Consider the following 12,500-nt stretch of genomic DNA (forward strand, 5'->3'; position numbering starts at 1 on the left):
ATTAATAGGATAATAATAGTAAACGTAAAAATAAAGTCAACCACTAATTACATGTGGAAATATTGAAAGCTTCTAGCTGTATCTATGGTCAGGGTGAAATTAGACAATTTAATTTCATACAAGGCGGAAAGTATTCTTAATTATATGGAAGCAGGAGCTAATCAAGGGGAATCTCTGTCTCTACTAATTCCTGAGTCAAACCTTTCCCAAATAGATTCATTTTTCAGAACAGGATTTTCCAAAGGAAAGTTCATGTATGGCATTTTCCTTGACACTAAGATAGCTTTGTTTTGATGGGCTTTTACAACAGAGGGCGTGCTGAATTTCCCAATTAGGGAGATTGGTTTTTATAGTGTTCAGTGAGCATGCTGAATCTCCCTAGGGAGGCGTTCTATAAATAAATGTACTCGGAAAAGGGTTGATTCCTATGCCAAGAATGGGAGATAGAGGCTCTACTTAATGAGCTCCTGATGGCAGTGGTAACAGGAGATCTCCTGGATCAGTGTACTAACATTTGATTTTTATAGGGAAAATCAGGGGCACCCAACGAGAACATAGTTCAAAACCACTTAAACATAGCATTGTTTATAAACGTATTTAGGTATTTAAACGTATATAGGCATATTTTTAGCCCCTAAAATTTTTTTATCTGTTGGGATTTCCTGGCTGAAAGTCTAGTGATCCGAAAACTATGGAGATCAAAGCTTACCTTTTCGAAAATTTCAGCCAGAAAAAAGGCTAGGTGACCTATTTAGGGTGAAAATCCGTTAAAAGTGGGCAATTATACCATTTTTTCAGGCGTTCGAAAATCCTAGGAAAGGCAGGCAAGCAAGAAATTTTACAACAAATTTTCCAAAAATCTCAAATAGTCTTCCGAACAGATATTTTCCGAAAATTGACATTGGGTGCCCCTGGAAAATGTCTGTTTACAATTTCCTGTCCACGTAAAGTGCCCGTAAGTTAAATTAGCAATGGTTGTTTACCATTTACCGAAACAATCCGGAAATTTCGGTTGGAATGTAAATGGTAAGCCTATTTTGGTCTTCCCAGACGGAAAATTCCCTGAGAAAACGGGATTTCTTGAAAGGTAGTCCAAAATTCCCAAACGGAATTTCCAAATGGAAAATGTGTTGACCATTTGCATTCCTCCATGATTTTGCCTCCTTCCAGACTCTCTCGGTAAACGTGAACGAATTTTGCAAATGGTACACGCCGATCCCAACTAAATTTCCCATTCGGGAGTTTTTGCTTACCATTTGAACAAACCTAGTACCAACCGGTCTCTGCTTGTAAATGGTAAACAACCAATGTCTGTGCTTATTTTTTCAGATGAGGCTGAGAGTATTCTCAGCAATATGGAAGGGGTGACGGAACTACTTCTGGACGAGAAGAAATTGATGAAGAAACTGGAAATGGATAAAGGAGAATTGAAAGAGAAGATCAACCGTCTACAAAGTCAACTTGATGCTTTCAAGGTGAAGGAAGAAGATTACCAGAACCGATGCCAGGAACTGGAAATCAGATACAACGAAGAAAAGGAGAGACTCTCGTTAATTGAAGACACTGTGCAGCGGATTGGAAAGAGCAAAGAGAGAGTCAAGATGATGGTGCACAGTTTTGCACCTTCATTAAACCTGGGTGATTATGAATAGCTTTTCTCTGGGTTCTTTTAATTCTTTTAATTACATATTTTGGAAAATTTGTTGAATGTGTTTCAAGATTTTTCAATGTAGTGCGTATGCAATTCTTATCTGCACAACTTGAGGGTTTAGCAGAAAATTGTCCTTCTAAACTGCTTGGAGTGAAGATCTGAAAAAGATATGGCAGAGTGAGCTCGCAATTGACGGAAAGTGAGCTGTTTTCCCTTTTAACTTGTCTTCACACAACCACATTTATATTGGTTAGTATCATTTCTCCATTAGAGATGATTAAATATTATTAAAAGTCAGGGAGACACCATTGTCCTGGCATTCGGAAAGCTCGCCTCCGGTTGCCGTATGACAGCAACGGCGACGACAACTTCACCTCAAAATAATTCAGGGCCGTAGCCAGAAAAAATATTATGACTGAGGCAATGTCCATGGTTAAATTATCTTTGCAGGTATTTTAGGTTTTTATGATCCGGCACATTTTAAAGACGACACCGGAATCACACTTTATTTTTAAAAATCACGAAAAATGACTGAGGCAAGTGTCTCGGTTTGCCTGTTACTGGTTACGGCCCTGAATATAACTTTGAACTATGGTAAGTTTCTCGCGGTTAGGCCATTTCGCTCGCGTCGTACAATGTTGGCAAAGTATGCTAAAATGAATTGGTACGAGTGGTTTCAGAGTTAAAAATGAAGACTGAAAGATTCACATTTGTACGCTCGCGATGTCGGCAAAACCTCGAATTTGGTGATTTCACGTCGTTGCTGTGCAGAGGACCGAACGAATTTGTGCTAAAATGCGTGCTGCACGTGCAGCACGATTACTTTTCCTCTTTTAACCAATTATATTCTTGTTTCGTGGCGTTCTCGTTTAAAATGGGGAGCTTGAGTACGCGCGTTTTTGAGGCGCGGACGGCAACCAGAAGTGAGCTGTTTACCCTTTTAACTTTTCTTCACACAATGACATTTACATTGCTAAGTATCATTTCTCCATGAGAGACGATTAGTAAAAAAAATGTGGGCACCCGAAAATCCCAGACACGCAAAATGTTCTCTTCCGGTTGCCGTCCGCGTCTCAAAAACGCGCGTTCTTAAGCTCACTAAGGATCTTGAGCACACAAGGATTTTGAGACGCGGACGGCAAGCAACCAGAAGTAAACATTTCGCATGTCAAGACAGTAGTGTCTCCTAGAGTGTTAAACTAATCAACTGTAATAGTGAAAAGATACTTAGCAATAGGAATGTGGTAGTGTCAAAAGAAGCAAAAAAGGAAACAGCTCACTTCCGGTTGCCGTCCACGTCTCAAAAGCGTCTCGTGCATTAGCGAGTTTAAGCACGCACGTTTTTGAAACGCTGGCGAGAACCGGAAGAGAATATTTCGCATGCCAGGGCAGTGGTACCCTCCAGATTTTTATACTAATCATCTCTAATGAAGAAAAGATGTAAATGTGGTTGTGTGAAGACAAGTTAAAAGGGAGACAGCTCACTTACGGTTGCCATCCCTATTAAGCTTCTACGTCAACGGAAACGTCACTTCAAAACAGATCTTTATGATTATTCCATCTTGTTTTCGTTGTACAATATGAGCGAGTTGTCCTTTAACTGCCTAATAAAGGAGTTCGTCTCCAAAAAATCTGCAGTGCTGCGTCGATAAGGAGTGAACTCCTTTGAAGCCGGGTTTTCACTAGCGACGCAAGCACAACTAGCGCAAGCATAAGTAGCTTATGCTAAGTGAAAACGAACGTCAATGATAAGCGTCAAAAATCAACCGCGGAATCCGCCATTTTGTTCAAATGCTCAGACACCGGGAATCTGGAGCAAGTGCATCAATTGGCCAGACATAGCAAATTCCTTGTACTTATGCTGTGTTTCGTTTTCACAAAACGCAAGCGAACGCAAGCAGAAGCTCAAGCACAAGGAAATGGAAATATTTTGATCCTTGTGCTTGCGCATGCGCCTTTGCTTATGCTTGCGTCAACCCCTTTTTCACGATGAAATAAGCGCTCTTATATATGAACTTGTGCTAGTGCTTGCGTCGCTAGTGAAAACCAACCAGACTTGAGCATCAGCCCTTCGCTCTGACGGTCATGGAAAGTCATGGAAAATTATAGTTGCGTGTGGTACGTAAATTATTGCAGAAGTGGAAGCAAGGACAGAATAAAATGCAGACGAGTTATGTCAGAAAATACCCCCAAAACAAGGATAATTTTGACAATTTTCGAAACTGGCAGCTCAGTAAACTTTAGGTCATGGAAAACTGCAAAAAGTCGTGAAAAAGGTCATGGAAAGTCATGGAATTTGAAAAACTTTTAAGAGTACGAACCCTGACAGGCCAAGTTGTTCGGTTTGTGATAAAACGGAGCCGTTTAAGATCTACGACGCGACAGTAACGAAAACGTCATTTAAAATTGCAAGTTCAGGTTTATTACTTTTTTTTCGTGATTATGTCGGTTTGTCAAACTTCTAAAAACTAGCTCAACTTTCCAGGAACTGAGTTAGGAGGTACGACAAATTCGCTGCCTTGTGTTCACGTTCTTCGAAAAACTTGAAAACTGGTCATTTTACGTCGCAGATGTGCCGAAAACGTGAAAGAAATGTACAAAAATGAATAAATGCACGTGCACAGCGTGCAAGCTATTGTTTTTTGCTCAGTAAATATGCAAAATTTGTGACGTTTTCATTGCCGTCGCGTCGTTGATCTTAAACTCCCAAAAGTCTTTTACACGCCGACGTCACGGCGGCCATGTTGAAGAGTAAAAAAAAAAACAAAGAAAACATCAGCTGTGTTGGAATATTCTTGTGGGAACTGAAGATTTTTCTGACAATTAGTTTGCAAATCAATGGCAGATGGACACGCGAAAACACTATGATTTTGATTTTGTTGAGTTCTGGGCATTACTTTCTTGCGAGGTATGGGTACTAGTTCCCAGTTTCTAGCGTTTTTCACGATGGCGCCCACTCTAACTTGCAGATATTATGCACCTATCAATGTTAAGCCCCAGGATGGGGGAGGGGGAGGGGATGGTGGGGATTTTGACATTTTCTGAAAAAATGCGTCAAATTCCCCACCCACGTGACGACATAATTGGCCAGAAGTATCAAAAGCCCCCACGCTGGGGCGAGTAAAGGTGGCCAAAATAATGCCCTTTAGACTTTGCTGCACACAGTAAGAGTGCAATGTATGCACCACTCACCTCTCGTTCAGCCACCTCTCACAAATGTGGGAAGTTCATTTGAACGCTTTCTGGGTATTTTCCAAGATGGCGGAGTTATTTTTAGGCAACCTCGTTCCCAGGGCCTTTTCCCCACTACCTGGGGAGGGAAAAGCCTTGGGAACAAGGTTGATTTCCAAGCCTTCTTCCTTATCCAAGATGGTGGCCATGTCAAAATTCCCCACCCTGGGAACAGACCTCAAAGTCAAAGCCCCCCCCTCTCTGGGGCTTAACATTGATAAGTGCATTATAGGTACGTATATATTTCTTTCATAAATTCTCCGGACCAGACCCTTATATATCATCCATTAATTTGCTTCTCATTATAAATTTCGTAAATTAAACATGGATACAATGAAGGGCTTTTGTTGGCAAAAAAAGTGCCAACAAATTTCGGCTTGGCAGATGATCAACCTGGCTTGGACAAATGCAGTATTTGTCAAGAAGACACATGACGCGATTAAATCTTTCATTCTGGTATACATTTGTTCAAGGACGATTGTACCGATCCAGTTATAGTGTACCAAGTTATAGTGTACCAAAAACACCCCATATTTTGGCTTTAATTGCTTATATCTCAAAATGGAAACTCGGTGACTCCCATTTTTTATTTCTGGAATGTAATCAGCATGCCAGGATAAAACTTTTTGATTCAGAGCCACCTTAAATAATTGAAAATTTAAGGTAGCTCTGAATCCGCTCCACAGAATTTTTTTAAACTTTGCAGAGAGTTTTATCTTGGTCTGTTGATCACCTTTGTGCAATAAAGAATGGGGCTCACCGAGTTCGTTTTTGAGATATAGGCAACTAAAGGCAAAATTTGGGGTGTATCTGCAAGGTTTCCTGTTTCCAGGGTAACTTAATACGTCACAAAAAGGTGCAGTTCACATGGTACCATAACATTGGGGTTACGTGATATACGTGATAAATTGTTGTCGTGACAATCCTTCTAATAACAAGGTCTCTTAAAAGTGTTTGAGCCCTTAAATGCAGAAGATCCCGAAGCAGGTAAGGGTATGCTACTTCTTGCTTATTTTTTGCAATCCATTCTCTTGCCGTTATCTTCTTGCGGCCAGCGTTTCTTCTACGACGAATTTGTCGAAGCAAAAAAAAAAAAAACAGCAAGAAGTTCCATCGAGTTCATTTGTATTAAATTGTATTGTATTGTATTTCGAACGCCATCTTGAACTACAAGTTGAGAAGACAAGTGATTAGGACATTCGATTTTATTCCATGATTGCCTGGCCAGTCTCAGCCAGATTTTCAAGAGGGCCGCTCACGATGGGGAAGTTGCCTCGAGAGGCAAAAAATCCCAAAAATATTTGATACTTTTCTTATGGCCTCACAAGGAGAAAATCTCACCAAAATCTCGCTGTACACGTGAAGAAATGGCTGAGCTACAGCTGCCTCGTGAGACGCTTTGCTCAGCTTTGACTTATTTATGCAGCGGGCATTTAAGGGGGGAAAGGCGGAAGAAAACTCTCTGCACGTTCAGCAGGCTTTGCACGCAATACATGCACGTGTTTTACATTTTTGTACTTTTTTTTCCATTCCTTGAAAATAATTTGTTTCGCTTGGTCTTTCATCTTTAACGTCGTTCAGACCAGTTTCTTTCTCGAGGGGTAAGTAGGACGCTTCAATCAAACCAGAAGGGTCTTGACTGTTTACTACGTGAATGCATATTTTGATACGGTTTTCTTTTCCCTGGTGTAAAACAATTAAAATCGTTGGTCTGCGGAGAACGTCAACGAATGAACCACTGTACGAACATTCATCTCAGGGGCGAGAGTTTTGCCAACGGGCTATCGGTTGAGATGGTGTTACGTTTCCATAGTTTCCTATCTGCGGTTTCCAAGAGGCATCCTTCGGGCGTTAAAAATTGCTTTTTCCAATTTGCTTTCAAAGGGTTATTAGCGAATAAATGTCATTTTCAGGCCGTTTGCTTTAAGGCCTACGCTATGACCAACAGCAAAACACGAGTTGTCGTAGAATCACGAAATTTATGTCTGGGTTACGTCGGGGCGGGATTAAACCTACAATAGATATAAGGCCAGTTGGGAAGACAGTGTGTTGATTGGCCTGTGGTAATCTGGGATGGAGCAGTGTCATCTCACAGAAAAACCGTTATATCCGATGAACAACTCCATTGGTTACGAAGGCGCTTATCCATTTGATAGTGATTTATTTAGCCTGAGTTTTTCAAAAGATAGGTTTCACTATTATCCGGGGAATTATTCACTAGTAATAGTTAAAACCAATTAATTTAGCTACTTGTAAATGAACAAGTAACCATGTTGTGGGATTAGTTAATTTTAGTGTAATTCTTTAATCTCTTCAACCCACAGGAACTGCAACGCATTGCCACAGATTTGGGAGTCTACGTAAAGACAAAGGTACGGTTGGGAAAAAAAAAACAAGAAAATGTATGTTTTCGTTTTATCATTGCAACAATTTTAATATTGATAACAGACATACAGGACATAACCATATTCCTTTAGGTAATGTTGAGAAAGCTTGTACGTCTTCTGCTTAGGTCGAGCTTCTAGCTCGAGCTCGAGCTCGAGGTTTGAGCAAAACCGTCCACTGGGAATTATTTCTGTTCGCCTAAAAGACGCAATAAATATCGGTCAAAACATATCGGTAAACTGCATAAAGGACGAAAAAGATTCTGGACATTCAGCCTTTACTTGTGCCATCAAAAATGCCTCTTTCCTGCCTAATTTCGGAAACTGCATCAGATACCATGTCTCAAACGATTCCCTTTAACTTGCCTGAAAGCCGAACTGATTATAAAAAAGGATAAATGAATTTCATATTACATTTAGTCATTTGATGGGGCACTGCAAACCGGCTAGTAGATATTTCTTTTCGGTCGAAACCATCTGTAATGTACCTCACATATTTCGGACACAATAAGGAAAAGAAACGTTTGTTTAGTTTCCCAATCAAGGAAAACATACTTTTACCCACACACCCCTCCCCAATAATTAAGCCAATCACGGAATTTTGGTTGAAGCACATTGAGCTAAGAAAAAATTGACACACTAATCTCGTAATTACCGGAATCTCTTGTCAAATTATCAATGTATAAGGAAGTTTACTTTTCGTCGTGTTTACTTAATGAAAAAATCGCATGTTTTAATCACCAATTTGCTCTAAATACACAATACTCGCGTTGCTAAAGTAGGATTTCAAGAATGGGGCTCCATTTTAATTGCTGATTTAGAGTGTAAGATGGCTTCGAGTTCGTTCAAATTTCACAAACAAGCGTCTTAAAGAGAGAAGCTCGCCGAAGAAATGGACTGTATGTTTAGCGTCAATCGCGGGCCATTGACGCCGCGCAAACGAGACGCTTCGCAGTTTGAGGAATGTCGACGCAGAGCGCAAATTCAAAGAATGAAGAACGCTTTCCGCACGTTGTCATTCCGTTCAGAACCGACTATCGGAGAACAGCACCTGAGAAGATCAGCAAAATGCACTGCTGAAGCACCAAGCACAAGGGGCGACCTTGTTGTGGAAAAGAAATACGAAGATTTGATTCACGACTTCGTGCCTGATTGCTTCGAGCATATTCAGAATTTCCATCATTACCGGAGCGATCTCGCAAGGATAAACTCCGGCTTCAAGGTAATATATCTAAGCGACAGTGAAAGGACAGCAAATAGTGAGAACGAGCTTAGAAAGGTATATAAACAATATGTCAAAAGTGTAAGCCCGAATTCTTCTTTTAAAGGTCATTTGCAAAGGGTCCGTGGGAATACTAAGCAACCAGAAAAGATAGAAAACACGAACGAGGTTGCCAAGGATACTTTAACTTTGTCTCAAAAATGCGGATACGAGGGCATCGAAAAGTGTGACAGAAGACTTGAAGCAAGCACGAGATATTCTAATCTTGAGGTTTTAGGGGAAGATACCTGGCGAAGCTGCACAGATTCCAATGAATCGAGTTCGAGAAATAAACAGAAGCAGCGATTACCGAGTCCGAGTGATGGCAGCGAGGATGATGCAACAAGTGACATTGAAGACCCACGTGGCAGGCTCGAAAAGGCGGCTGGGAAGTCCATGCCGAGCCAGCCGAGTTTCCAAAGTATTGACAGCAATTTTTCTGGTACAAAACCTCCGGTCACTACCCCCAACAGAATGTCCAGAGGATCGTCCGTACGAACGCTTGTTTATGAAAACCAAAAAGGCGATAAAAGTGTTAACCTCAATGGAACATCGTTTAGGCTAGAACCCTCAGCGTGGCAAGCAGAACAGAATCACTGTCCCCACGGCCTTGCACCATTTCATTCACGTTTCCCACATCTTAAAACGAGTTCTCTTCCTTCCAGCCCCACCAGACAAAGATGGAGCGAAACGGCAACTCCTCCTTGGCAACAATACAGAGTTCTCTGCGATGCATTTCGACCAAACAACTCACCCCAGAGCGTCGTGTGCCGGAAACGTTACCCCAATGGGTATAAAAGACCAAAGTTTGCGTCCACCACAGAGCTTGAGTACTATATTCATGTTGTATCCGAAGCGTATGTATGAATAAACTTGGTTAAACTTGGAACGAAGAAAATTCTGTACTGTGTTTGCCGGAATGCCTAAGCAATTTAAAAGCGCATTTCTTAGTGAATCCGGGAGGGGACAATGGAAGTAGCAGCTCTTGGTGCAGACGCATATTTGTGTAAACCATGATACAGTTTAAACGTTACCTTAATTAGGTTTTGTGTCTGAGTTACAGAAAGACCTTTCTATATAAGTCGAGATTTACAACGGGAAAGAATGTACAAAAGTTAACCTTTAACACGCATATGCAAAGACAGTATGTTGCTCAGGAAATGCTTTTGTTCCAGTTGCACTCGCGTCACATAGCCTGTTGCAAATCATACGGCCTGTGTAAAACCATGTTGGACGTCAGGCAATTTACTTGTTAATAGAGACGCTATTTAAGATGGTCACTTTTTTGGCATCCTCTGCGATTATCGTTGATGTAGGATCTACGATCATCTGCGATCGCCTGCAATCACATGAAAACTGTGAAAATACCACGAAAGGATTTTGTTGCGCAATAATTAAACAGCTTTCAACATCTGCATAAATAAAGAAACCTCTGCGAATGAGAAAGTTTTTACTGCTAAAATTGCTTTCGTAACTGCGAGGATCATAGCTTCACTTGATTTCATATCCGCAGTTCAATATATGACTCATTTCATATGTCATTTCATTCGTTGATTCATTCAGCACGTGAACTTTAGAACCCACAAATGACCAGCTCCCAACTTCAGTGGCTTCAGAGCTCAGTTGGTTAGAGGGTCGCACCGGTATCGCGAGGTCACGGGTTCAAACCCGTTGACGTCCTGATTTTTTCAGCCTTCTCTACGCTATTCCTAAAATTCAACTGAAAGTTGCGTCCATAACTGCGAGGGTCATAGCTACACTTGAAGAAATCTCTATAGGCCACTTGGGATAATACCATGATACTTTTTGTTTGTCTCCCCAAGTTTTACATAAGCATTGTTTTTCGTTTTCTATTGGGACAAATGTAAGTCCCAAAAGAAACTGGAAACAATATGCTTATGCAAAATTTTGCGGGACAAACAAAGAGTATTATGGTATTTTCTGAAGTGGCCTATAGAAGGCCAACCTATATGCTTGAGAAATGACTAATAGCAAGAGCAAAATGGAATCTCCTCCCATACACCCCAACAAAGGAGTTGATAATCAACATTAGTGGTTTATGCCTAACTGATCAAAAACGAAAACAAAAATGTAATGAGCGTATCGTAGTTTTATGTATTTATCGTGTGCAAATTAGATAAGAGTACTAGTGTTCTTCTGGCATGGGTGGGCTCTCAAGTACAGTCACAAATGAGTCTATTTTTTAGAATACCCGTTCCCGCGAAAATTTGTTGTCATTTCCCTGAAAAAAACATGGCAAAAGCAGTCACGCTTCTCCTGATTGGTTAAAGTGGCGTCCCTTTGTTTGTTTTTGCGCGTAAAGTGTATCTAAAAATAAGCCCACTTGTGACTATGATAGGGCAAGACCGTATATTGATAGAGAAAGACTCTTATCGAATTCATTTTTGTTGTGTGCTCTCAAGGAAAACGGCTTGTTTACCGTAATTAGCAGAGTCGTTAAGTTAATTAAGACATAACATAGGTATTTGATATGCATAAAGATTTATAGATAGTAAGAAATGAGCTATTATGGATCAAAGAATGTATCCAGAATGAAGACAAGCTTACCGGACGTTGAGTTGCGTTCAAATGGGCTTTTATTGACCGAATGCATTAATGGCGGCCAAAAATGTCTTTTGTTTATGTGCTAATGAGACTCACTAGCCTCGCTCTCAAGCAACCTTTCTTTTGTATTTTATCCATGCAAACGAGGCTACTGAGGCCAATTAGCACATAAACAAAAGAATATTTTTTTGGCCGCCATTTATGCATTCAGTCTATTAAGCCCAGCATTTTATTACGGTCCTCTTGCAACTTGAAAGCTTTTTCCCTTTTGCACAAATGAAATGAAATGAAATAATGAAACTGCATTAAATTGTGGGCTTGATGTCAGGTGGGCGTTCAGTTTGTATACTGTGACCGTGAAGGACCGGGGAGTAATCGGAAGAAAATTGTAAGAGCGCATAACTGAACCCCCACAGTCAGGTAGGACACTTCATGGTAAATACATAACAAAAAATCTTTGGGGCCAAACAGGGAGACGAATAATCGATTGTTTCATGCTCCCTAAGTATATCGTTTGAAGTGTTTAGTAACTCCTTGGAACTATTTAATCCTGAGCACTTGTTCGAGATTTGTTAGTTTTAATGACCGTCGCGGTCATGCAATATCTTCACCTTGCCAGTATAACGCATGGCTGTGTATTTGTCATAGAGTGTCCCACCTGACTGTGGCAGATCCGTTCTGAGTTCTAGAAAGTCCCCAAAATCTTTCGGGCCCGAAAAGCCATTTGTGAAACCGGTCAGTGTAAAACGCAGACTACAGACTGTAGACCAGGGGTAAAATGCAGACTGAGGTTATAACGTAACTGTTGAAAAAGCCCAAACCCCTTAGAATTGCTAACATTAGGCCTAATTAGGCCTAAAACAATACATAGGCTTAATTGTTAGCATTTCTAATGGGTTTGGGCTTTTCAACAGTTAAATTATAACCTCAGTCTGCATTTTACCCCCGGTCTGCAGTCTGCAGTCTGCGTTTTACACTGACCGTTTGTGAAACTGCTAACCACTTGTTTTGGAAAGCCGATCTTTTAACACGTTTTTAAGCCAATTAAAAGAAACATGTCTGTAAAGTTTGACGACTTAAATCCTCTCTGTTCTTGAGATACAGAAGACATTGTGACACCCAAAAATGGCCTGTAAAGTTTCGGGACTTTCGAGGAACGGGCCGTGGTCACAACCACTTTCGATTTGCTGTTGCCTCTGTTTATGAAAGCAAAGCAATGTTGATTGTGTCTTTGAAAAACCACTCCTTTTTAGGAAAGATACTTTTCGTCTTTGGCCAACGAACCTTGATTAGAAATCGAAAGCAAACTGCAGTGACAAACATGAGGCTAAACATGCCTCACAACTGAAAAAAATTTTTAGGGACTTGACGTCGTTTCGTATGTCTCATCATACATCTTCAGAAGTAA

At 40.7% G+C, this 12,500-nt stretch overlaps 1 protein-coding gene and 1 pseudogene across 1 annotated transcript; both read left to right on the top strand.

Moving 5' to 3' along the window:
• The window catches only part of LOC138008830 (uncharacterized), a 9,127-nt pseudogene extending 7,141 nt beyond the window's left edge, over positions 1-1,986 (top strand).
• A 6,029-nt stretch (positions 1,987-8,015) lies between these two features.
• Positions 8,016-10,068, top strand: LOC138008831 (uncharacterized). Its single transcript, XM_068856122.1, has one exon. The coding sequence runs from the start codon at positions 8,159-8,161 to the stop codon at positions 9,392-9,394; it is 1,236 nt and encodes a 411-aa protein (XP_068712223.1). The 5' UTR covers positions 8,016-8,158; the 3' UTR covers positions 9,395-10,068.
• Positions 10,069-12,500: the final 2,432 nt, after the last annotated feature.

The sequence above is a fragment of the Montipora foliosa genome, chromosome 6 (assembly GCF_036669935.1).
Source record: "Montipora foliosa isolate CH-2021 chromosome 6, ASM3666993v2, whole genome shotgun sequence".
In the NCBI taxonomy this organism is placed as follows: Eukaryota; Metazoa; Cnidaria; class Anthozoa; order Scleractinia; family Acroporidae; genus Montipora; species Montipora foliosa.